We start from the raw sequence: 25,904 nt of genomic DNA, 5'->3' as shown, positions 1-25,904 counted from the left end.
ATTGGTACAACCCTTCTGGAAGGCATTTGGCAATAGCTATCAAAATGCTAAATACATATATTGTAGACTAGGAATTCCACTTTTAGGAACTTAGTCTACAGATATATTAGTCAAATGGCATCATGTCATTGCAGCATTGTCTGTTGGAAATGTTCTAAGTTTCTCTAGAGAACTGGTAATAAATTATGATGACATACAATGGAACACTCTGCAGCCATAAAAACAAATCAGAAAGCTCTTTATGTATCAATATGAAATGACGTCCAAGACAGTAAGTGAGGAAACACCCAGTGCAGAAGAGTGTATGGAGTAGGCTACCATTTGTGTAAAAAAAAAAAAAAAAAAAAAAATTCAGAGGGAAGGCTTATGCTGTATTCACTTCGTATGCATGGAATGTTTCTAGGAAGGTATCCCAGAAACTGGTATCACAGGTTGCATGTTGGGAGGGGACCTGGGGTCTTAGAACAGCCTTTCTTTGCTCCCAGTGGAAGGCACCATCCCTTTAGGGCCGGGAGGGGCAGCACTATCCTCCGCCCCAAGCAATAATGAACCCACTTCTGACCTGCTGCTCTGAGAGGGGGTGGGCAGGCGCATGGTTAGGAGAGAGGGGGGCTCGAAGCCCAGCTGTGCCATTTAGTGGCTTTGTAACCTTAGACAAGTTCCTTAACCTTCTAAGCCTCTGTTTTCTCCTCTGTTGAGCAGCAGAAATAATAGTACCATTAATAAATGAAGTGATACATGTATAAATGGAGTAATATTCGTACCTACCTCATTAGGTAATTGTGAGGATTAAAAAAGTTAATCTATGTCAAGGGCTTGGCACAATGCCTGGCATGTAGTAAGTGCTCAGTAAATGGACTTGTTCCAAAATACATCTCAGCATGGCCTCCGAGGCCCTTGTGTCCATCTTCAACCTTTCAGTTTCCACGTGCAGTCCTTGCTGCTCGCCTCATATTCTATGTCCTCTGTTCTCTCTGCCTGGAATGTCCTTCCTTTCTTTGCTTCACTTGGTCAACTTCAAGGTCCAGCTCAAATGTCATCAGCCCTGGGTCACTCTTCCTGAAGTCCCAGCCCAGAAAGAGTTTGGGCTCCCTTTCTTGGTGCTGCCAGAGTACCTGGGCATACCTGTGCTAGGGCTTCATCACATGGCATGGTGACTATGTCCCCGGTGCTGGCTGACACACATACACTTGATTGTTACAGTGAAAAGAATAGGAAAAGATACTCAATCCCACTCACACTAAAACCACAGCAGGATACCATTTTCCACCTATCAGACTGGCAAGTTTCAACAAGTTTCAAGACACTGAGGTGGCAAGTATGTAAGGAAAAGACACTCAGGCGGGAGTGTAAATTGGTTGGTACATCTTCTGAGAACTAGGCAACATCTGTCTGCATTCAACAGGCACGTAGGCTGAAAAGACATGTGCAAAGCTATGCATGATATCAACGTTTGAAATAGCAGAAGGCAGGAAACGACCTATGTGTCCATCAGCTGGTTAAAGTAGTTGAATAACTTACTATATAATAACTGGAACTGGTTAAATTAATTTCTAGTAGAGCCATACAATGGAACACTATGCAGCCATGGAACAGAATGAAGAAGCTCTTTATTACTGACATGGAACCATCACCGAAAGATATACTAGAAGTGAAAAAACAAACAAACCAACCTCAGCATGGATAACTTATGTCGTATCTACCATTGTGTAAAAAGGGGAGAAAATATACCAAGCACTGGCATTTTATGCATAGAATGTTTCTGGAAGAATACATAAGACAACATTGATACTAACATACTGGCAGCCTTCAAGGAGGGGAACTGGGAGGCTGGGGAACAGGGAAAGAGGGAGGTGCTTAGTTATCACTTATATCTTCTATCTTTTCAATTTTATACTGTGCACATATATTACCTATCTATTCAAAATTAAATAAAACAACTTTTTAAGAAAGAAGGAAAAGTAAAGCTAATAATAAAATAGAGATCAAAGTAAGCCACAGGCTCCAAGAAGAGGGAAAATACCTTGAGCTTGTTTGCAGTGGTGAGAGTGTCCATGGCAACCCTTTACTCTCAGGCCAGCTGTCCCCCACTCTCACCTGGGCACAGTCACTTGGTGTTCAGAGAATTTAAGAGTTGTTTCAGTATGAGCCTGAGTAAAACAGAAGAATGATAAACCCACTATCAGTGGATGAGGAAAATTCACAGATGAATGCATAACAAAGTCCAAAAGAAATAGAGTTAGATTTGGGGCCCCAAGACTCTTACATTATGGCAAATAACCAATAAAAGGCTCAGCTCACTCCTCTTGTACCCACAAAACTCCTGAGAGCCTCTGAAGATCCTAACCCTTCTGTTTAAAAACTTCTGATTGCCAACATTTACCCTAAAGCAAAGATGAGAAGGTAAGGGGGGCAGGGAAGCTAGATTAATGGAAACAGAACAACCAGAATGGAGATAACGAGACTGTTGACACATTGTGAAAAATGTAATCAATGTCACTGAACAGTGTGTATAGAAATTGTTAAATGAGAACCTAATTTGCTGTGTAAACTTTCACCAAAAACACAATAAAAAATTATTTAAAAAAAAAAAAAAGCCTCTGACCATCATCCAGGGGTCTCTGGGTGGTACAATCAGTTTAGCACTTGACTACTAACCAAAAGGTTGACAGTTTGAATCCACCTAGAGGATCCTCAGAAGAAGTCTGGCAATCTGCTTCCAAAAGGTCACATGAGTTGGAATCAACTAGAGACCAACCGGTTTGGTTTGTTTGTTTTTGCACAGTCATCCCTAACTCACCTGGTAAATGGAGCATGTGGCAGGGCCCTGCCTAGTCCTGGACCCCAGGTAACCTTCATGGGAAAGACTAACCTAAGAAAGGTGCAGGAGGGCCCATCAGTTCAAACCACCCCCTTCCCAGGACACCCTGGTGTGGAGGTCCCAAACCCAGCCTGCGAGAGTGTTGGTGTACGATCTGAGGGCCAAGATCCCTGAAGGAAACTCTGCCAGCTCTACACTGGAGAAGGCTGGTTACAACTGACACCAAACTAGCCTCAGAAGAGAAGAGGTTAGAAGAGGGTCACAGGAGCCTGAGGGGCGGGGTAGGGACAGTCCTAGCCTCAGTGATGGGGTGATGGCAGTCTTGTCCTGGAGTGCCTCCCCCTCCAGTGGCTTAGTCCTCTCACGCTGGGACAGATAACGCCCCACCTCACCTACCCTGCAATCCCTGAGTGATGCAAATGGTAATGTCCTCCGCTGCTAACCAAAACCCTGGAGGTTTGAGTCCACCCAGAGGTGCATTGGAAGAAAGGCCCGGTGATCTACTTCCAAAAAATCAGCCTCTGAAAACCCTTTGGAGCACAGTTCTACTCTGACACATGGGGTTGCCCTGAGTTGGAATTGACTCCACATGGCTGCAACTGGTAACTGGTTCACCTACCTTCAGGCCATCTCAGACCCGCCCCCTCATCCTCACTCACCTCTTCACAGAAGCTTCACTTCTAATCTCATTCCATTCCAATCTAGCCCTCTATTGACAGTTGTTCTCTTTCCTGGTAGGTGATATTGAAACAGTTCCTGTGTGTTGATTTGGTCTCCCTGACTACACTGTTAACTCCCCTGGGGAAAGGAGTGCTATCTGTGTGCGTGCTTCCTCCCTCGCCCCTTTGTACTGGGCTCAGCCTGCAGCTAGTCGTCACACTAAAGTCCAAGACTAATGTTCCTCCAGTTTTAGGGTGGCTGGCTGTCCCCTGGCTGACTCATGTTTGTCAAATGCCAAACTACATGGACCTAACTCTGAGAGAAACAGTTGTTTAAAGGAGTGTCTCTCATACCCCCTATAGTCTATTCTCCACCCAGCAGCCGGAATGATCCTTTCACAAGCTAAGGCAACTCCTGCCACTCCACCACCACCTGTCTCACTCTGAACAACATCCCAGGCCCTTACTCAGGCCCAGGGGGCTTTGCACAGTGTGGCCCCTGCTCCTCCCTGACCCCAGGCAGGTGGCCGCTTGCCTTTGAGGGACAGGCACACTCCTGCTTCAGAGCTTGTGCACCTGCTGTCGCCTCTCCTGGAATGCTTCTCCACAAAGCCGCCCCTTGGTGCATTTGGGGTCCTGCTCAAAAAGAACATTCCTTCCCCACTCTAAAACAACAAGCTCTTCAGCACCTCACTCCTTACACTACTATACTGTGTAACAATAGCTCCTTTCACCTAACCCCCCACCCTATCCACTTCACCTTTTCACCCTGCTCTGTGCCCTGGCAGGGCTGATGGTATTGCCCTATCAACAGTCCCCATGCCTCTGGCTTCCTGAGAACAGGATACTGGAAGGAGGGAGGGAGGAGAGTGAGGCCAGGGTGTTTATTTCCTCCTCACTTCCTTGTTGGGTCACTGTGTGCTGACTGGAACCCCTGACCAAAGGTCTCAGCTCTTGGCAGAAGGCCTCTCCACACAGGCCTCTCTGCAGGCTTGGCTAACTGCTCCCTCTCCTTCCCTGTTACTAGTTCCAGGTACCATACTATACCCTGTGGTTCCCCTGTACCTTGCCCTCACCTTTGGAGGTAATCCCTTTATTAAACTTTCCTCAAATTACCCAAGTGTGCTATCTCTTTCCTTTCAGGACCCAAATTCACGACCTGACATTACATGCCTGTTGTTTGTGGGTTGTCTGTCCCCAACTAGACCATACGCTCTGAAAATGCAGGGACCTCATTATACTCTCTGCTCTATCCCAACATCTGAATTGGCCCTGCACATAGCAGAAGCTCAATAAATGTTTGCCGAATGAGTGAATGAAGGGACAGATCAATGTAGGCTGGCGAGAGGATACAGAGGCTGGAAGGATGGAGGTTTTAGGAGGTGATGGTGGGGGAGGAGGAGGTTCCTGGGTGCCACAAACAGCACTCGACTAGTAACCTAAAGGTTGGTGGTTCGAACTCACTCAGTGGTGTTGTGGAAGAAAGGCCTGGCAATTTTCTTCCATAAAGATTATAGCCAATTCTGCAACCCACTTTGGTGAGTGGCATCTGGGGTCTTAAAAGCTAGTGAGTGGCCATCTAAGATACATCAATTGCTCCCAACCCACCTGGAGCAAAGGAGAATGAAGAACACCATAGACACAAGGAAAGTATTAGCCCAAGAGACAGAAAAGGCCACATAAACCAGAGACTTCATTAGCCTGAGATCAGAAAAACTAGATGGTGCCCAGCTACTACCAATGACCGCCCTGACAGGGAATACAACAGAGAGTCCCTGACAGAGCAGGAGAAAAGTGGGGTGCAGAACTCAAATTCTAGTAAAAAGACCAGACTTAATGGACTGAAACTGGAGGGACCCTAGAAGACATGGCCCCCAGACTCTCTATTAGCCCCAAAGTAAAACCATATCCGAAGCCAACTCTTCAGACAAAGATTAGACTAGACTATGGGACATAAAATAATACCTGTGAAGAGTGTGCTTCTTAGTTCAAGTAAATACATGAGACTAAATGGGCAGCTCCTGTCTGGAGGTGAGATGAGAAGGCAGAGAGGGTCAGGAGCTGGTTGAATGGACACAGGAAATCTGGGGTGGAAAGGAAGAGTGTGCTGTCACAGTATAGGGAGAGCAACTAGGGTCACATAACAATGTATGGATAAATTTTTGTATGAGAGACTAACTTGAATTGTAAACTTTCACTTAAAGCACAACAATAAAAAAAAGATTATAGCCAAGAAAACCCTATGGAGCAGTTCTCTACTCTGTAACACACGGGGTCACCATGAATTGGAATAGACTTGACAGCAACAGGTTTGGTTTTTCGGCGGGGGAAGAGCTCATATAAGGACATGGGATGCTGCAGTGATGAGAATGGCCTTCTCCCCTCAGGCATAAAGATTCCTGTTACATCCTTCTTAGCCCTGCTCCACAAGCCATAATGATTCTGGTTTTGTTTGTTTTCTTTGTATGTCTTACCACTAAAATGAATTCCCAGGGGCAGGGATCATGTCTGCCTGGTTCAGCACTGTATCCTTAGAGCCTGGCACAGTGCCTGGCTTACACAGAAGGTACCAGATCCACATTTGTTGAATAAATGAAAGAAAAATGAGAGTTATAAAAAAACAATCCACTGAATTGGCAGAGGTCCTCAAAAGCCAGGTTGGGCAGTTTGGACTTGGAGCAGAAAGCAGTAAGGAGGACCTGCAAGTTCTACTGTGGGGGTGGAAAAATGGCAGGGTAAGTCTGAGATGAGCCTGGCAGTGGCCATAGGCTAGGTGAGACAGCGTCATAGTGGCAAGGGAGGAAGACAGGGCAGGATTTGATGACTGGCTGGATATAGAAGATGAACAAGAAAGAAGACTCCAGAGTTTTTAGCCTGGGTTGCTGGGAAACAGAAAATGCTCATATAGCCTGTGGTCCTGGCCCAAGGTGAGCACTTAAGGGTCAGCTGCTGTTATCATCAGTGTCTCCAACTTCTGTGGGAAAGATGGGGAGCAGAAGTGGTTTGGGAGGAAGGTGAAAACTTCAAATCCAGCTGTGATGAATTGAAAGTGTAGCCAGACAGCTCAGTGGAGAGCAAGCTACAGACGGTTGGATGCTAAGGACTCACAGGGAGGGAAGAGCTGGAGGTGGAGGAGCAGATGTGCCATCTTGTATAAGCAGAGATTGTGTTCTGCGACTATCCACAGTTGGGTGGGTGGATGAGAGGCAGTGAAGAAAGGGAGGCCCAGAGGTAGGAGAATAACAAAGAAAGGATGGCAGCGTCATGCAACCAAAGGAACAGCTGTGAAGAAGGAAGGGGCAGCCAACACAGTAATACATTAGATGCAAAAGCTGGTTGGACCTCACTGAGGGGCCCCAATTCTGGAGTGCGCACCTGACTGCTGGCTTCAGCACAGGCTAAGAGCATTCCTAGGTTCACTCCCTGAACCCTACTTGTGGCAGAGATTGCAGATTGTTCCCCAAATCTGTTCTTCCCTTCTTTCCATGGTGACAAAGCTCCCAAATTTTACCTAGACACAGCTACTTAGCTAAAGACCACATTTCTTGCTTCCCTTGTAGCTAGGTGGGATTATGTGACTGGGATGGTGCAACTTCTGGGTCTTACTCTTAAGAGGAAAGGGTAAGCTCTCTCACACAAACTCCCCTTTCCCTCTTCTCCCTGGCTGGAACGCGGACGAAAATAGTTGGGGTGGCAAACTATCTTTCATCAAGTGGATGCAAGCTACACCTAAAGTGGTGGAGAAGACATGAAACAGGAGCCTTCTGTCTCATCAAGCCACCCAACCAGCCCTGAACCACCTACCCCCACTTACACGGAAGGCATACCCTTCTGTCTTGTTTAAGCCACTGTATCTTGGGGACTTTTTGTTAGAGCAGCCTAACTCATATTAGAACACTTCATTTAATCCAGTAGAAATGCCCCAGCCCAGCTCTGCCAGGGGCCCCCAGGAGCAGTGAGAGACCACTGGCATTTCCTTTGACAAAGGGATCCTTGCTTTCCACACACCGGGAAATCTTTAGTTGCCTTAATAATCTGTTACAGGTCCATTATGCATAAATTCATCAAAATCCTTTTTGTGCCCTCACCTACTTCATTAAGGAAGAAGAGCAGGGATTAGCAGCCTCAGCCTGCCTCGCCATCATGCTCTCCTTAACTAGTCCTGTTTCTAGCTCCTTTTCTTCTCCTACCCGTAGGCCAAAGAGGGCGTGGGGGTGTGGCAGGAATCCCCTTGCACACAGCAGTGCTCCATGCATTTGAGGAACAGAATTAGGTACAGTCACAAGTCAAGAGTGTGAAACGTGAAGAGCAAAAACTCTGGACCAGAATGCCCTCGTGCAGGCTGCACCCTGCTACACACCAGCCCAGTGGACTGGGGCAGGTTACTGACCTCACCAGGCCTCAGAGTCTCAACTGCAAATTGAATATCTACTTTTGGGGTAACTGTGGGGATTCAATGAGCCAAAATGTGTAAAACACTTAGGGCAGTGACTGGCAAGAGTAAGTTCTCAATTAGTATTAGCCATTATTTATTATTTTAAAAGCAACACAAAAAAGAATGGCCTGGCAATGGAATAACATCATTTATAAAGCACAGCCACAGAGGTGTTCGTTAAATCCCCCCGACAAGGTATCATAATTATCTCATCCTATAAGGAGGAGTCACTGGGTGGTGCCAGCGGTTAACTGGCTTGGATGCTAATGGAAACGTTGGCAGTTACAGGCACCTTGGAAGAAAGGCCTTGCAATCTAATTTCAAAAAATTATTCATTGAAACTCTATGGACTATGGTTTTATTTTTTGAGTTTATATTATTTATTGACTGCTTGTTATTTGCTGCCTGATGTTGGGGGCTGTCAATTCTGACTCGTAGCAACCCCATGTGACAGAGTATAACTGCCCCATAGGGTTTTCTTCACTGCAATTTTTTAAAAAATTTTATTGAGCTCTAGGTTAAAGTTTACAGAGCAAATTAGTTTATCATTCAAAAATTTTATACTTGATTGAACTAAGAAGCACGTTCCTCACGTGGGTTATTGTTTGTTTTATAGGCCTGTCTAATCTTTGGCTGAAAGGTGGACTTTGGGAGAGGCTTCAGTTCTGAGTTAGCAGGGTGTCTGGTGGCCACAGCCTTGGGGGTTCCTCTAGTATGTCAGACCAGTAAGGCTGGTCTTTCTTTGTAAATTTGAATTTTGTTCTACATTTTTCTCCCGCTCTGTCCAGGACCCTCTATTGTGATCCCTGTCAGAGCAGTCGGTGGTGGTAGCCCGACACCATCTAGTTCTTCTGGGCTCAGGTTGATGGAGACTCTGGTTCATGTGGTCCATTAGTCCTTTCGACTACTATTTTCGTTGTGTCTTTGGTTTTCTTCATTCCCCTTTGCTCTGGACAGGATGGGACCAACAGATGCATCTTAGACGGCCTCTCGCAAACTTTTTGGACCCCAGATGCTACTCACCAAAGTAAGATGGAGAACATTTTAACTATGTCAATTGACCTAGATATCCCCTAAAACCATGGCCCCTAGCCCTCAGCCCCAGTAACTCGATCCCTCAAGGTGTTTGGATCTGTCTAGGAAGCTTCTATGGCTTTGCCTTAGTCTGGACTATGGTTCTGCTCTGACACACATGGGGTCGCCATGAGTCCGAACCCACCTGATGGCAACTGGTTTGTTTTTGGTAATAGAAACTAGTTTGGAAGTTAAGTGATTTGCTCAAGATCACACAGCTGCTGAGTTGTGGTGCCATAAATACAAACGTTACCCAAACTTTCTTTTGCTGTACCTCATGGCCTCTAACTAGTTCAGGATTCCAGGAAAGCAAAGCCCTGTAACTCCAGTTCCTTTAACTCTTGTCTCCATAAATCTAGGCCATTTTATTACTGGTCTCTCATATCAACCCTACTATCATTTAACTGTCTCAAGGTCAGAAACAAAGGGGCCTGCTGAGTACCCCATCCCCTGGCCACAGCTGGGGCTGCTCACTCAGCAGATGGGTGGCCAGGCCACCTCCTCAACAATAAACACCAGGAGATAATTATTAGACTTGAGACATGGAAACCGAGTGCAATGTGTGGATCTAATTTTGATCCTGATGCAAACAAGCCAATTATTAAAAGTAAAGAAACAGACAAAAAAATGAACACCTCTGAGACATTTAGAAAATTGAATATGCACTAGGTATTAGGGGATACTATGACATTACTGTTAATTTGTAAGTGTGATAATGACATGGTGGTTACATAAAAAATGTCCATCAACCTACACAAATATGCTCAACTGATTTTTGATGAAAGTGCAAAAGTAATTCAATGGAGGAAGTGTGGCTTTTTCAACAAATGTGGTGGAGCAATTGGACACCCACAGGCTAAAAAATGAACCTCAATCTAACCTCATACCTTATATAAAAACTCAAATGGATAACTGACTGAAATGTAAAATATAAAACTATGAACATTTTAGAAAAAAACAAAGAAAATTTTTGGGACCTAGAGCTTAGCGAAGGGTTTTTAGACTTGACGCTAAAAGCACCATCTATAAAAGGAAAAAACAATAAACTGGACTTCACCAAAATGAAAAACTTGCTCTGCAAAAACCCTGTGAAGAGGCTGAAAAGACAAGCTAGAGTGGCTGTATGCAGAGAAAATATTTGCAAACCACATATCCAACAGAGTACTTGTATCTAGAATATATAAAGAAATCTCAAAACAAATAATCCAATTAGAAAATAGGCAAAAGACATGAACAGATACTTCACCAGAGAGACATACACAAACAGAAACACAGCAATGAAACGTTTGCTATGGACTGAATTGTGTCCCCCCAAAATGTGTATCAACTTGGTTAGGCCATGACTCCTAGTACTGTGTAGTTGTCCACCATTTTGTGATTATCCTCCGTGTTGTAAATCCTAACCTCTATGATGTTACCAAGGCAGGACTCAATCTACAGGATTAGGTTGTATCTTGAGTCAGTCTCTTTTGAGATATAAAAGAATCAAGCAGAGAGGAGTGGGACCTCGTGCCACCAAGAAAGAAGCGCCAGGAGTGGAGCATGTCCTTTGGACTTGGGGTCCCTGTGCTGAGAAGCTCCTAGACCAGGGGAAGATTGATGACAAGGGCCTTCCTCCAGAGCCGAAAGAGAGAGAAAGCCTTCCCCTGTAGCTGGTGTCCTGAATTTGGACTTCTAGCCTCCTAGACTATGAGAGAATAAACTTGTTTGTTAAAGCCATCCACTTGTGGTATTTCTGTTACAGGTAACTAAGTCAACGTTCAACACTGTTTTAGCTATTATGGAAATACAAACTAAAACCACAAAGAGATACGCTATATGCCCATGAGAATGACTAAAATAAAAAACGACTAACACCAAATACTGGTGGAGAAACTGGATCACTCATATATTGCTAGTGGGAATGCAAAATGGTACAGCCACTCTGGAAAATAGTTTCTCATAAAACTAAATGCGCCAAAAACAAATAACATGCAGTTACCATAATATATTGATTCCAACTCATGGAGACCCCATGTGTTAGAGTAGAACTGAGCTCCATAGGGTTTTCTTGGCTGTAATTTTTATGGAAGCAGATCACCAGGCCTTTCTTCTGTGGTGCTGCTGGGTAGGTTCGAACCACCAACCTTTAGGTTAGTAGTTGAGTGCAAATTGTTTGCACCACCCAGGGACAGGGCCTAGCAATTTACTCTTGGGCATATATCCCAGAGAAATGAACACTTATGTTTACACAAAAACCTTTACACAAACGTTCATAGCAACTTTATTCGTCATAGCCAAACACCAGAAATAGTCCAAATGTCCTTCAACTATGGTACATGCATACCATGGGATACTACTCAGCAATAAAAAGAAATGAACTATTGGTACAACAACCCGGATGTATCTCAAGGAAATTATGCTAGGTGAAAAAAAGCCAATCTCAAAAGGTTACATACTGTATGATTCCATTTGTACAACATGCTTTAAATTACAGAGATGGAAAAGAGTAGTAGCTGCCAGGGGCTAAGGATAAGGAAAAGGAGAGAAGTTGATGTGGTTATAAAGAGACAGCATGAGGGGGCCTTTGCTGACAAAACTGTTGTGAATCTTGACTGTGGTGGAAGTTACATGAATCTACATGTAACAAAGGTGCACAGAACTACATACACACACAAACGAGCACATGTCCTGTTAGACCCGTTGCTGTCATGTCAAATTCTGACTCACAGCGACCCTACAGGACAGGGAAGAACCGCCCCACAGGTTTTCCAAGGCTGTAATCTTTACGGAAACAGACTGCCACATCTTTCTCCTGTGGAGCAGCTGGTAGGTTTGAACTGCTGACCTTTCTGTGAGTAGCTGAATGCTTAACCACTGCATCACCAGGGCTCCTTTTATGAGTGCATGTAGAAACTGGTGAAATCTGGTAAGTTCTGTGGATTGTACCAACGTCAATTTTCTGGTTTTGATATTGTACTACAGTTATGCAAGATGTTACCACTAGGGGGACAGGTGAAGGGTACCTTTGTAACTTCCTGTGAATCTACAATTATTTCAAAATAAAAAGTTTTAGAGAGTCAGATGCATACTGACATATTTACAAATTGAATGACGTAAGTCTGGGATTTGCTTTAAAAAATACTCCAGAAAAAAAAAATGTAAGGAAAAAAGTGGGGGAAATAAATAAAATAGAACTGACAGATGTTGGTAACTATTGCAGCTGAGTGATGGGTATATACTGGTTCATATTCTTTCTTCTCCAGTTGTCTATGTGTTTGGAAATTTACAAAATGAAAGTTTTACAAAGTTTCCAGGGCTACTTAGTCCAAAAGAAAGGCTACCCACAGCCATCATCATCACTGCAACTTTTGAACACAAATTAAGTTCAAGCTCATAATTCTGTCTCATTTACAAAGTTTTTTATTATGATGTTCTATCATGCACTTATAATCACATTTTTAATCTGGCTCTGTGTACCATTTCTTCCCTCCAAAAAAATCCCTGAAGTTATAAAAAATAGAAATTTAGAAACATACATCGAGAAGTACGCAGTTTTTACACAACAACAGTTGGGTTCAAGTTGTCTAATCATTTCCCAGTGTCACAGCAGTACAGCCTCTGCAATCTCAACAGCAGAAATGGTTAACACTTTTCCAAAGCTCACCTTATCCCTCAGCACACTGGCATTTAACAAGTGCTTGCTCTGGACGGCAACAACGAATGAGAAGCTGCAGAAATGTTGGCTGGGATGACCACTCCCAAGAGCAGTGAGAACAGCAAGGTGGGAAGATTTCAGCCCTGCATCTGCATGGCTCAACCCTGGGATTGTATTTAAATTCACCAGGTCAAGAATCCACAAGAACTGAGCACAAACCCCAGGGGGTCAACGCAGGTCCAGCATCATGTACACAGCAGCTGTCCCAGTCTAATTGCTTTCAACGGAAGAGTTTTGGGTCACTAAAAACCTGTATGTGGACCAGAGTTGGGGAATCTGATTATCTCACTAGCATCCCCTCATCAGTTACTGATAAGCAGCTCTTTCCTTCCAGGCAAAGGAATGGAATGTCTCAGGGAACAGGAAGGTCAGAGAAACACAGAGTCCGCTGGCCATTCACCAGGTTTCTCAAATTGACCAGGACGACAGAAAACTGACGTGACACTTGACACCAGGTGGGAGTGTAAGTTAAAATAAAATCCTCAATATGGACATTAGGATTCTGGCCTAGGGAACACCTTGTTTATCTTGTGTGAAACTTCCAAGTGTCGCTGGTATTTTTCTTCCTTGGACTTGGTTTTATAATTTCTTCCTTCTGAGACCAGCCAGAGGATATCAGGATGGCCAGCATTTTCCTTAAAAACCTGTTTCCGGGTGTGCAGAGAACATCAACAATGAAGTCGTCTCTCCCCAGGAGACTGAGGCTGAGAGATTTCAGACCTCCTTCCAGAAGGACACCTTGGCTTTGCCCCTAGGCTCCTTAGCCCACTTCTGCCGTGAGGTGAGAACATGGCTTCCATCCACATCAGCCTTCCAGAGCACAGTCAGGCTGCTCAGCTTTCAGAACACGAGGCCAAACCCACCCCTCTGCCACCCTGTTTCCTGTTGTTTAAAATCTGGCTCTTCTATCAAGTAACAGCATGCTATCCAGGGCTCCAGCTCCTTGTCAGAGAAAACCTCTTTTCCCAGGAGGGGCCATGACTTGGTGGCTCCCCAGCACACATGCCACAGAGGGACAATAACAAGTCTCTCAGGAGAGACTGCTGACTTGTCTGAGGGCACTTTCATCACATGCTGATGCGAGGATCAGTGCTGCTCTTGCATGTCATTTCCCTCCACGTGAACATATCCACCCACAGCCCAGGTCAAAGCTGTGGTCAATGAGCCATTCAGCAGCTCACTGGCCTCCTGTTTCCAACATGTCAAGAGAAGGCAAAGCCACTTTCCATCAGCTCAACAGGGCACTTGGAGCCCAGGTGAAGTGTCCATTGAGAATGAGGTTCTGGGACGACAAATTCGTACCAGAAATTTCTTGTAAGTCATTAAAAGGGGTCCAGATATCCTGAAATACAAACCGGGCAAACAGTCTTTCTGGTAGCAAGCAAAGGAAGCAAAGAACACTTTCTTTCCTGCCACCTCCCCTGGTTTTCCAGACTTCAAAGGAATCAAGTCCTGTGATAAAAAATGAAGTTACCAGCTGCCCCTACACCCCACAGTATGGCCTGGTTGATGAAGAAGCCTCATTATCATCCTCTTATCTTCCTCAACTCGAACATCCAGTGACAGTAGGCCATCTTCATGTAAAGTCTGCTATTAAAATCACACTCGGTCACACCCTCACAACCTCAGCTCAGCCACCAAGAGGCTACCCTCTTTTCTTCCCTCAAGTGCCTTTGATTTGCCCAGGAGGGTGATGTCCACATCCCTGTATAAGCCAGGCTTCCTTCTCAGCTCACGAGAGGGACCTAGAAAGAAGAGGAATCCATGGAGCCTGCCTGGTGGGGGCCCCACCCGCTCGCCTTCTAGGGGGGAAGATCTCCTGGGCTGTGAGGGTTGCTCCTCGGGCTGCAAGACATTCAACTTCTAAGGAATATACGGGAGCCAATAAGAAGAGGAGAAGGGAAAATACTTCCTCTCACCATAGACGTTTCCCCCAAGGTTCGAACCCACTGGTGAACCTCTCTTTTCTGCCAAGGGGCAGAGAAGACCACCTCAGTTGGCCAGAGAAGCCTCTCTGGACCCCAGCCTCCAACTCACTTCTTCCTGCGGATCTTGGGTTTCTTCACGGGCCGCAGGTAGGGGTTATCAATGATGTTCTCCTCCCCATTCCGGTTTCCTGACAAGGAGGTGTTCTGCTGCAGGACAGATGTATTCTCCTTTTCGGCTCCTGAATCATCCTTTGAACAAAAGCGAAAATAAAACAAAACACCAATGGCATAAGGGAAGAAATAAGACGCCCATATTAAGAACTACTATTAGCATCCCCTTACTAAGAAATTAGAAGCCCAGGGACCACCTTCTTTCCAGTGTGCCCAGCTCTGCCCCAGATGAAACGAGGTCCAGGCAGCGGCTGGCTAACAGGGGAAGGTGAGGCTGACAGCTCTGACACAGTGGAGCACACAGCATGGAACCCTGAACATCTTGAGAGGGCAGGGACAACAGGTTAGGAAGAAGAGAGGCCTGGGAGGGGCAAAGGGCTAAAATTTAGATGCCTCAGGGAGGAAGCCCAGCCCTGTGGGGAAATAAAAAAAAAGGGAAATGACCCTTAGTACCTCTGGCCAGGGCATTTGCATAGGGCATCTCCTGGACCAAAGCTAATATGAAATCATAATAAATTTCCTCTGGAAACCCTGGTGGTAGAGTGGTTAAGAGCTATGGCTGCTAACCAAAACGCTGGCAGTTTGAATCCACCAGCCGCTCCTTGGAAACCCTATGGGGCAGTTCTACTCTGTTGGAATCGACTCAAATTCTCAAATTTCTGGTACTTGCAACGTGGTCCCAACAATCATCCCAGCAGAGGCCAGAAACTTCTCTAGTCCTGAGGGTTCCCGACAAGACCAAGCAAAGCCTGTAGGTCCCAACTTGTGTCAGGGAAAGGCCTCAAGCAGTGGCTCCAGACAGTGGTCCAGGGACCAGGCACAGCAGAGAGACCTGGGGAGCTTGCTCAATATTCAGAGACCCCAGCCCACAACCAGAGATTCTGCCTGAGTGGGTCTGCCTTCTTAACCAGCCCTTGGGTGATTCTGCCTTAGAGCTAGGCCTAAGACCCACTGGTCCAAGGCTCAGACATGAAAAAGGGGAGGAAAAGTAGGCAAGGGGGTAGGAAAAGAGAAGAAAGGAAGTCAAGAGAAAGGAAATGAGGAAGAAAAAGAGATACCTTCACAGGAGAGTGGTAAAATGCCATCAATGCCTACCCAAGATGTCCCTTAGAACAGACTCACTATAACCATTTTAAAAGGCCAACATTTACTCCCAAACGTGGGGACAGAAGCATTCTTATACACTGCTGGTGAGAGTGGAAATTAGCACAACTCTTTTGGAAAGCATTTCGACAACATTCAGTCAACACAGATTTCCTGAGCGCCTACAATGTGCCAGGCACTGTGGAACACAAAGAATATAATGGGGAACAAATAAGAATCAGTCCTTCTTCCTACGTACACCAAAACCTTAAAAATGTTCATGCTTTTGGCTTGTGAGTGGTCATCTAAGATACTCCACTGGTGCCACCCCGCCTGGAGTAAGGGAGAATGAAGAACACAAAAGACACACGGGAAAGATTAGTACAAAGGACTAACGGACCACAACTAACAAAGCCTCCACCAGACTGAGTCCAGCACAACTAGATGGTGCCTGGCTACACCACTGACTGCTCTGACAGGGATCACAATAGAGGGTCCCAGAGAGAGCTGGAGAAACCCCAAGAGTATGGCCCCTGGACACCCTTTTAGCTCAGTAATGAAGTCATTCCTGAGGTTCACCCTTCAGCCAAAGATTAGACAGGCCCATAAAACAAAACAAGACTAAAGGGGCACAGCAGCCCAAGGGCAAAGACTAGAAGGCAGGCGGGTACAGGAAAGCTGGTAATAGGGAACTCAAGGTCGAGAAGGGAGTGTGTAGACATGTTGTGGCGTTGGTAACCAATGTCACAAAACAATATGTGTACTAATTGTTTAATGAGAAGCTGGTTTGTTCTGTAAACCTTCATCTAAAGTATAATTTAAAAAAACGTTCATGCTTTTGGAAACTTGAATGCTATTTATGAGCATATGCTAGTGAAATAATCACTTTCAGATAAATTTATGTACAAACATTTTTTCACTACGCCATTATAAAAACAAAAACTGAAAACCTAAACATTCAGAACAAAAGTTAGATAAAGTAGGACATACCCGTAAGATCTAATATCAAGCAACGATTAAAAAATCAGGTTTTTTACTGTTTGTTTTTTGACAGAAATGTGATTTTGGAAACGTATATAAGTTCACATATAGTCAGTATGATTCCAATTAAAAATTTTTTTTTTTAAATCATAATTGTGCGCAAAAAAAAAATCCGTTGCCTTTAAGTCGATTCTGACTCATAGTGACCCTATAGGACAAAGGAAAACTGCCCCAGAGGGTTTCCAAGGAGTGGCTGGTGGATTCGAACTGCTGATCTTTTGATTAGCAGCCATAGCTCGCTGTAGTTCTCAAGCACTGCACCCCCAGGGCTCAACTGCGTGTAGACATAGGAGAAAAAGTAGTATGCTAAAATTTTAAAAAACTGGTTCTAGCCTCAAAAATTGTTTATCTTAATTAGTAAATAAGTCTGCCTTGAACATTGTGCTCTTTTAAAGAATTATCTATGTGAGATCAAATTGACAACGGCAACCTGAAAGGTTGCCAAAACTTTCCAAAGCCTAGGGGGCAGTGAATTTAAGATAATGGCAGTGGAATAACTTGGAAAAGGACAGCAAGAATGGTGCGCAACTTAAAGAATGTAATCAACATCACTGAATTGTATACGTAGAAATTGCTGAAATGGTGTATTTTGGCTGTTCCAGTTAAGATTACTTTTGCGTGTGGCCTTCCTAGCCATGGTCTTGAGACTCCCACCCAGGTGACTGGATGGGGGCTGTGCAAATAAGATAATTGTGGCCCATCGAGGGGATTGGTCAGCTTTGCCTCAAAAGAGAGCCAATTCCAGAGAAGAAAGGAGAGCCCACCACCACCACAGAAGGGGAGGCTCATAGCAGAGATCCGTAGGAGATGGTGCAGTGGGCTTCCAGGCCCATGGAACGGGAAAGCTGAGGGTCTTTAGGCAGAGACCGAGGGCCAGGGAGAAGTCTATGCCTGACCCACGAATTTGGGACTTGCCAGCCTTCACAACCACATGAGCCATTTCCTTTATATGGTTCATGAGATCTGTGAGACGTTGCGGTGAATTAGGGAACCCAAAGACAGGAGGGAGAGTACTGAGGCGAGAGGGAGTATTTGATGTTAGAGATGGAGTGGTGCAGTGGCTTGGAAAAATTAGACATTGGGGTATCTTTAGCCTCCGCCTCATAGAGACCAGCTTTGTGCTGATCCTTATAAAAGAAATTATTTGTGTAGCTGTATATGCTTTCACCAAGATAAAAAATATAAAAAAAAAACAACAGAGACTGGTTCTGGGAATATGGGTGATTGATTCTCTTTTCCTTATTTATACTCTTAAGTTCTCTAAAATGGGCAGAGGTGGCAGGAGTAGGGGTAGGGAGATCACATCAGAAACTTAACGTAGAAGCTCAGGTCTAATTGACCAAAAGATCCAGGTGGTTGGCCTGCGCCCCCTGGTGACGGGCAAGGTTCTGTCGGGGAGAAGTCACTGAGATTACTGTTCTGCAACTTGAGGCAAAAGATGACCTCAACCAGAAGAGTCAACTATCAAAACAGACAGCTGGGCAGAGGCCGCTGTGATCAGATGGTGCACAATGAACAGCTGGTTCTGTTCAGGAGGGGCAGTGGTCCCTACAAGGGACAGCTGGCCTAGGATGTGGACACCAGTCCCAGGCTTAATGTAGTTCTTAAAATGGCCTACAAAGCCCTACCTGATCCAACCCCTCCCTCTCCCTCTTGGCCACAGGCACACTTGCCCCCATGCTGTTCCTCAGTGCCTTTGCACTGGCTGTTCCCTTTGCCAGAACACTCTTCCCCAGATATCTGCATGGCTCACTCCCTTACCTCCTTCAAGTCTCTGTTTAAATGTCACCTTCTCAGTGATGCCTACTCTGACCATCCTATTTTAAACTCAGACCACTGCCCCTCACCCTGGATCTTCCCCTACTCCTTTTTTTTTTCCCCACAGCACTTTTATCTTTAATATACTAATGATTTATTTATATTTTATCTTTATTGTTGTTTTCTCACTGCAAAAACACAGGCAGTTCTTCCCAAAAGGCATAAGTTTTGTTCATTTTGTTCACTGCTGTATCTCAAGCACCCAGAACAGTATTTGGCACATACCAGTACCAGCTGCCATTCAGTTGATTCCAACTTATGGCAACCCTATGTGTGTCAGAGTAGAACTGTGCTCCATGAGGTTTTTAATGGCTGATTTTTTGGAAGTAGACCACCAGGTCTTTACTAGGGGCTAAATAAATACTTGTAGAGTGAATGACTGGTACATTTTTCATAAGAGGGTAAAATTTTAGACATCTGGATTGTCGGCAAAAGGCAGTTGATAGAAATGTATGAGAAAAAAATTCTAACACACACTAATTTAGAATGTACATGGAGAAGCTAGAACTAGGTTAAGCAAAGTACTACCTAGCAATAGTCCTTGAGGGATGTGTTGTCATTAATAGATAAGAATAATTGAAAATATCAGTTATTTAATTTGCTGTTAACAATGTCTGTAAGTATAAAATATAGAAAATAACATAAATGCCCATAGGGAACTAGTTATTAAACGATCACGTCAATACAATGGGATACTATGAAGCTGGGAAGAATGAAGAATCGCCTTATATACCAATACGGAATGATTGCCAAGATAAAGCGATAACGGAAAAAAAGCAAGAGGAGAACCATTTGTGATTTGCTACTGTTTGTGTTTAAAGTAAAACAAAACAAAAGCAATGTCTCTAGAGGGATACACAAACAACTCATGACAGTGGTTGTTTTGTGGGAGGGAAACTGGACGAAGGGAAAGAAGCATGGGAGGAAGAACTGTCACCAATACCTCTTTTTGTGCATTCTGAATTTTGAAACATGATTATATTTCCCAGTCCAATAAAATAACAGTAAAAAAAATTTAAAGTCCAATGAATTAAACTGTTGCTAAAATCTTTTTCTTGAAGTATTTTTTTTAAACAGAAGAGACCGTTTTCATACAGCATACAAAGTCAGGGGAGGGCCAAAAGGTCAACCATTACTCTAAAGCAAAAGATGAGAAGGTTAGGGGACAGGGAAACTAGAGTACTGGAAATGAAATCACTAGAATGGAATTAAAGAGAATGTTGACTCATTGTGAAAAATGTAACTAATGTCGATGAACAATTTGTGTAGAAATTGTCAAATGGGAAACTAATTTGCTGTATAAACTTTCACCAAAAACAAATTATTATTTAAAAAAAAAAAGGGAGGGAACAATGTGTTTTACCTGCTACTAGGCACCTGAAACCTGTGAGAACTGGAACTCATCAAGACTGCCTTGTTTTTCCAGGTCTCACAAGTTTTCTGCCTTTGACAGAGTGCAGTCTTACCGCTTTTCTATCGTTCGTTTTATTGGAAAATGTTTGAGTTTTCCTTCTCTGACAGGTTTCTGCCTTACACAGGTTCCGGCTTTCACCAGTTTTACTATATACATTTGCTCATTTTCTCAGCCCTCACTCTTACTCCCTGGAGGTAGGTTTTCCTATTTCTATTTGTTCTTGTGAGGAAACAGACTCAGACGTTAGATAATACAATCAGTCACACAGCTGGTGAGTAACACTCTGGACTTTAAGCCAGGCCAGTCTGCCTCCAGGGTACAGGTCCTTCTACTCTTTGCTGTCTACAAACCTGGTCAGCCTCTCAGTAACCAGGAATCCTCAGGCAGCCCTTTATATACTCTGTCAGCCTTGGTTCACTCAACATCATGACCTAACCTTCCATCACTACCTGGATCGCTGGATATCACATCTGAAAGCCCTTTAACTATACTGTGCTTACAAATGGATGGTGATGCTGCAAAATAATAAGCTTGCTTAGAAGATTTCCCCTTCTCATAAGGTAAACCTCAACTTAGTCCACTACCCTATCACCTTATCTCAGCCCAAATTAGCTGAGTTCAAAACGGAAGTGTGGGATAATGATTTCCTCTGCTTTATTTGAAGCCATGGGCTCCCAGGCCTAATTCTGAAAGGAAAAATTTGATCTTAAAGAAATTTGTTTTCATGCAAGGAAGACCTTCGGCAAACAACAGAAATGGTACTGATGCCATCCATCTGCAAACTGCAGCTGTTACTGCCATTTGATACATCACATCTTAAGAAAATATGAGGAACATCCATCCAACTACAACCACTGAGGCATCCTTCGCTTAAAAACCAAGGCCAACCCACTTACATGAAATTACTAGAGTAGGAAAATGCATAGAGACCAACGTTTATTAGTGGTTAATGGGCAGGTAAGAGAGAGAGAGAGAGAGAGAGTTACTGCTTAAGGGACATGAGTCACTGTTAAGGGTGATGAAAAACATTTGGAAAAGGACAATGGTGATGGCTGCGCAGCAGGATGGACATAATTAACGTTACTGAGTTATACATGTAAAAGGGTTGAAACAGCAAACGTTTTGTTATATATATTTTTGCCACCAAAACAAAACACCATCCTCCACAACACAGCCAAATGATCTTTTAAAAATACAAACCTAATCAGGTTATTTCCTTGGTTAAGAAGTACCCAAGGGCATAAAATCCAAATTTGTACACACACACACACACAAAAAAAAAAAAAAAACCCAAGGCCAATTTTAAAGGATGGTTGAACGTGAAAACCTGACTACAAGGGTCCTGTAAATCTTACAAGAATTAGAGGTTCCAGCATTTCTGTGACTTGGTACTGTCTCCCAAGATATGGGAACAAGAGATACTTGCAAGCCTTGTTCCCTTCAGGCCTTTACTGAAATGTCACCTTCTCAAGTCACCCTATCTAATACTGCATCCTCACCCCCCGCCCCTGTCCCCATACTCATTTCCAATCTCCTTATTATTTTTTATGCACTCCATGAGGGCAGGGAATTTTGTCTATTTTGCTTCCTACAAATCCCCCAGCACCTGGAACTGTGCCTGGTCCTGGCAGATGCTCATTTAAATATCTATTGAATGAATGACTGAACCTCTTAAGACGTGGATTTCTCTCTTAAGATGGAGATCAGATCACACCTGGATCATCACTGTTATGGACTGAATTGTGTCCCCACAAAATATGTCAACTTGGCTAGGTCATGATTCCCAGTATTGTGTGGACTGTCCACCATTTTGTCACCTGATGTAATGTTCCTATGTGTTGTAAATCCTCTAAGATGTGACGAGATGGGATTAGTGGCAGTTATGTTAATGAGGTAGGACTCAATGTACAAGATTAGATTGTGTCTTAAGCCAACCTCTTCTGAGATATAAAAGAGAGAAGCAAGCAGAGAGACATGGGGACCTCATACCACCAAGAAAGCTGTGCCAGGAGCAGAGCATGTCCTTTGAACCCAAGGTTCCTGCGCAGAGAAGCTTCTAAACCACGGTAAGATTGATGACAAGGACGTTCCTCCAGGGCCAACAGAGAGTGAAAGCCTTCCTCTGGAGCTGGCGCCCTGAATTCAGACTTCTAGCCTACTAGACTGTGAGGGAATAAACTTGTTTGTTGAAGCCATCCACTTGTGGTGTTTCTGTAACAGCAGCACTAGATGACTGAGACAATCGTGGACCCATCGTGCAAGCTCCTAACATAAAGCCAGAGATTTGGAGTAGGTCATGTCCAATTCCCAGGGTGAGAGGCTGGGGGCAGTATGGGCTAGTTGTGGGGTGCTCTGAGGCAGGCATAAGGCAGGACCTACCGTACTGATGTGAAGAGGGAGGTTCTCTGTGTCTGTCTGCTCATCCTGCTCCGAGGAATCCGTCTCTTCCATTTGTTGCATCTCCAGCTCAGATGGAAGAAGGGCTGTCAGGTAAGGGATGGTGAATGGTCTGGCAGCAATCACTGGGAGAATGGAAGAGAGGCACAACTACTCCACTGTCACAGAGTCCTTGCAGCAGGCCCAGAGCCTCACAACAAATCGGCAAGAAGCACCAAATAACAACACTAGTCAACATGTTCTGAGCAGTTACTCTGGGCTGGGCAATGTCCTATGGCTTTAATTCTCACTGCAATCCTATTAAGTAAGTACAATTACCATCCTCATTTTACAAACAATGAACCTGAGGCACAGAGAGGTTAGGTAGCTTCCTCAAACACACAGAAAGTGGCAGAGTGGCATCTGAACACAAGCAGTATGACTTCAGAGCAAGTCCACCTGAAATCAGACAGAACTGGGGCTGAATCCTAGCCGTGCATCAGCTCTGTGATGTTGAAGCCAAGGTCAGTTAACCGCTCCGTGCCTTCTTTCTAGAGCAGGGATACTGACTGTTTCAGCCTGATGGACTCAAGTCCAAATACTGGACTTCAGAACTCCCTGCATGTATGTCCACCGAGCTACAGGACACTAAGGTAAATGACAGTTTCCATTCTTCCAAAAAACAATGAGAAGGAGGGAAGAAATTATTATAAAACAAAAAAATTTTTAAAAGAAAGTCTCTACAAATACATTTATGGTAGATGCAATAGTTGGGAGACACTCTAAGATTATTTCAATGTGGCTAAGATGTGGGTTCTGCAGTCAGAAAGAGCTAGGTTTGAATGTTACCTACTAGCTGTGTGACCTTGGACAAAACTTCACTTCTCTTTCTCGTAAATATTGATGTCCTATAATTGTGGTAACAACAGTTTCTAACTCATAGACTCATGAGAAGATTTAATGAGATAATGTATGAGAAATGATTAGCCAATACCTGGTGATAAATGTTACCTGCTATTATCCCAGAGTCAGGTACACAGCAGGCATTCAAGAGGAGTTTGCTGAGTGAATGAATCACCGAAACCAATCTCCTTCATTCACCTTTGTAAAAACTGAGGCCTAAGGAGCCCTGGTGTCACAATAGTTAAGTGCTTGGCTGCCAACTAAAAGACTGGTGGTTCAAATCCACCCAGCAGCTCTGTGGGAGAAAGAGCTGATGATCGCTTCCATAAATATTACAGCCTAGAAAACTCTATGGGGTGGTTCTACTCTATCACACGGAGTTGCCATGAGTTGGAATTGACTCAGCAGCACACAACAACAACGTGAAGATGAAGTAACTTCGTCCCTTGGCCAAAACACAGTGCTGAGATCGGAAGTTAAGTGAGGTGGTGTGTGTGAAAGGACACAGTAAAGGTCAAAGCCTGGCCGATGTTCTGTAACTGATCCCGCCTCCTGGCTCCGGTGCTCCTTCCACCACCTGGGCTGCCACTTCTGTGTGAATCTCCTGGATGCCAGGGCTCAGCCACCCTTGAGGTAAACGAAACTCAACCTACCTCATGTGGCCAGTCCCAACAGAGGCTGTTACTGTTTCACAGTCAACAGCAGGGACAGGCCCTAATGATCTGGGAAAAGGAGCCAGAAATCTGAGGAACAAGCTTCACCCAAGATAAGAACAAAAGAGTTACTGTTTCTTCCTACCATGCTGAGAGAAAGGGAAGATGAAGCGACTATCTCAAATGACAACACAGAGGCCACAGAGGGGAGCAACTCTCACATGGAAATGTGCTGACATCATCTTTGAAAAGACTCTGGGTCTCGCCTGTCTTGGCCATAAAACGGGTGAGTGCCCGTTCCACATCGCGCCTCTGGGATGCAGCCTTCTCCCGCAGGACCTGGTAGTCAGACACAGGCTCACGGTAGGTCTAGAAAGAGAACAGCACAGGACACTAGGACAATACCAAGGCATCATTCTGCTCTCCTCAAGTCACTGTTTTGCTGCTGCTGCATCCTTCCACCCTCTAAAATGACCCACTACTATTATTTAAGCAGATCCCAAAGGGCAGAAAGAAAACAACGTAACTACTCCTGATATTTATTTTTTAACCTTAAAAGTTAAGAAGTATATAAACATTTAAAAAGGAGATTGACCCCTGACCCTTCATTCAGCTTCCAGGACATCTGGTCTCAGGTAGAGCGACCTAACCTAAAGGAAGAGTGGGAGTCCCACCCCCTGAAGCTCTGACCGGGACTACCTGGTTCCTTCGCCGTAAGGTGACATCCTGACGTATGCAAGTGACTGGTTAAGTGCATTGGCAGATTGTACCATCTTGTTTCTTAAACCAACCCTCATAAAATGGACAAATTGTTCAAAAAGATTTTCTTAAAAGAAATATAGGTAGAAAATATTAATGTAAATGCAAATGACTAACAAAACAGCAGGATTAATGTTCCTCCTGCTTATAAGCTCTTTGGCAATCACATTATGGGGTGAAAAACAATTGAAATCTAATCAGATCTTTTCCCCTTAATTTTAAAAATAACTTTTTTATTATGGAAAATCTGGAAAACCCAGAAAACTACCCACAAAACAATTACCTATTACCCCATCAAGAATTACTATGAACGTTTTGTGGAATATCCTTCCAGTCTTTTTCTATATGGCTTGCTGCTTGTTTGTTTTGGTGGGACAGCCAAGACTGGGGCTTCAATTTCTTTGTTAACTAAACTTTTGTCAGCAAATTTGAGAACATAATTCTCATTCACCAAATTGTTTCTCAATGGGGAAAGACATTCTGAGTTCTTAACAACTCTTTTACCAACAAACTTTTGGGCTCCAGTCAGTAGGAACTCACTCTGTTTTACGTCAGTCACAGCCCCACTGTGGTCTCATCACTCACCGGAGTTTTGATGTAGGTGTGGGGATCTGGGAACTCAGGAAAATGGTTGGGGATGTGTGGTGGATGGGGTCGGTTCTGCCCTGCTGTGAGGGCCTTGGGGGTCACTGGCTGATTGGTCACTGGAGCTGCAACAGAATCACAACCTGTTACTCCTCCACGCAAGGCCATGGTTTCTACAGCTTATGGTCTCTGTCCACCCAAGGCTGTGGTTTCTACAGCTTATGGTCTCTGTCCAAACTCTGCTTTTCTGAAAGCGAATGCTGGACCTCAAATTCTCTGAATAACAGGCACCTTGAGTTTCTATCAAGAAAAGGGCTTTAATAGTTTCAGGACCTGAGCAGGTCACCCCCACAATGCTGAGCCCTGCCAGATGCCCTTGGCTGGCATTCCCATCTATACCAGCCTGCCTGCATAACTCTTAGGTAAGGAGGTGGGTGGCTGTGACAGCATGTAAAAGAGCATGCTGAGGAACTAAGGAAGATGAACA

At 44.3% G+C, this 25,904-nt stretch overlaps 1 protein-coding gene across 4 annotated transcripts in view; it reads right to left on the bottom strand.

Annotated features, from left to right (window-relative positions):
• Positions 1–1,289: 1,289 nt before the first annotated feature.
• The window catches only part of TAF8 (TATA-box binding protein associated factor 8), a 29,947-nt gene continuing 5,332 nt past the window's right edge, over positions 1,290–25,904 (bottom strand). Inside the window, exons 4-8 of one of the 4 annotated variants that reach the window (XM_023734203.1) lie at positions 25,418–25,542; positions 24,295–24,442; positions 22,521–22,663; positions 14,724–14,863; positions 1,290–2,150 (exon numbers count right to left, since the gene is read on the bottom strand). In XM_023734203.1, coding sequence (XP_023589971.1) covers positions 2,108–2,150; positions 14,724–14,863; positions 22,521–22,663; positions 24,295–24,442; positions 25,418–25,542 — 599 coding nt within the window. In that variant the 3' untranslated portion in view covers positions 1,290–2,107. Of the gene's footprint in view, positions 2,151–11,802; positions 14,864–22,520; positions 22,664–24,294; positions 24,443–25,417; positions 25,543–25,904 lie in introns of those variants that run through there. The other 3 variants (XM_004379451.2, XM_023734204.1, XM_004379452.2) reach the window with 3 other exon arrangements.

This window comes from Trichechus manatus, unplaced genomic scaffold, assembly GCF_000243295.1.
Source record: "Trichechus manatus latirostris isolate Lorelei unplaced genomic scaffold, TriManLat1.0 scaffold00065, whole genome shotgun sequence".
NCBI classification, from domain to species: domain Eukaryota; kingdom Metazoa; phylum Chordata; class Mammalia; order Sirenia; family Trichechidae; genus Trichechus; species Trichechus manatus.
The sequence above is the reverse complement of the archived record's forward strand: the minus strand, read 5'-3'. Positions and strand labels throughout refer to the sequence as shown.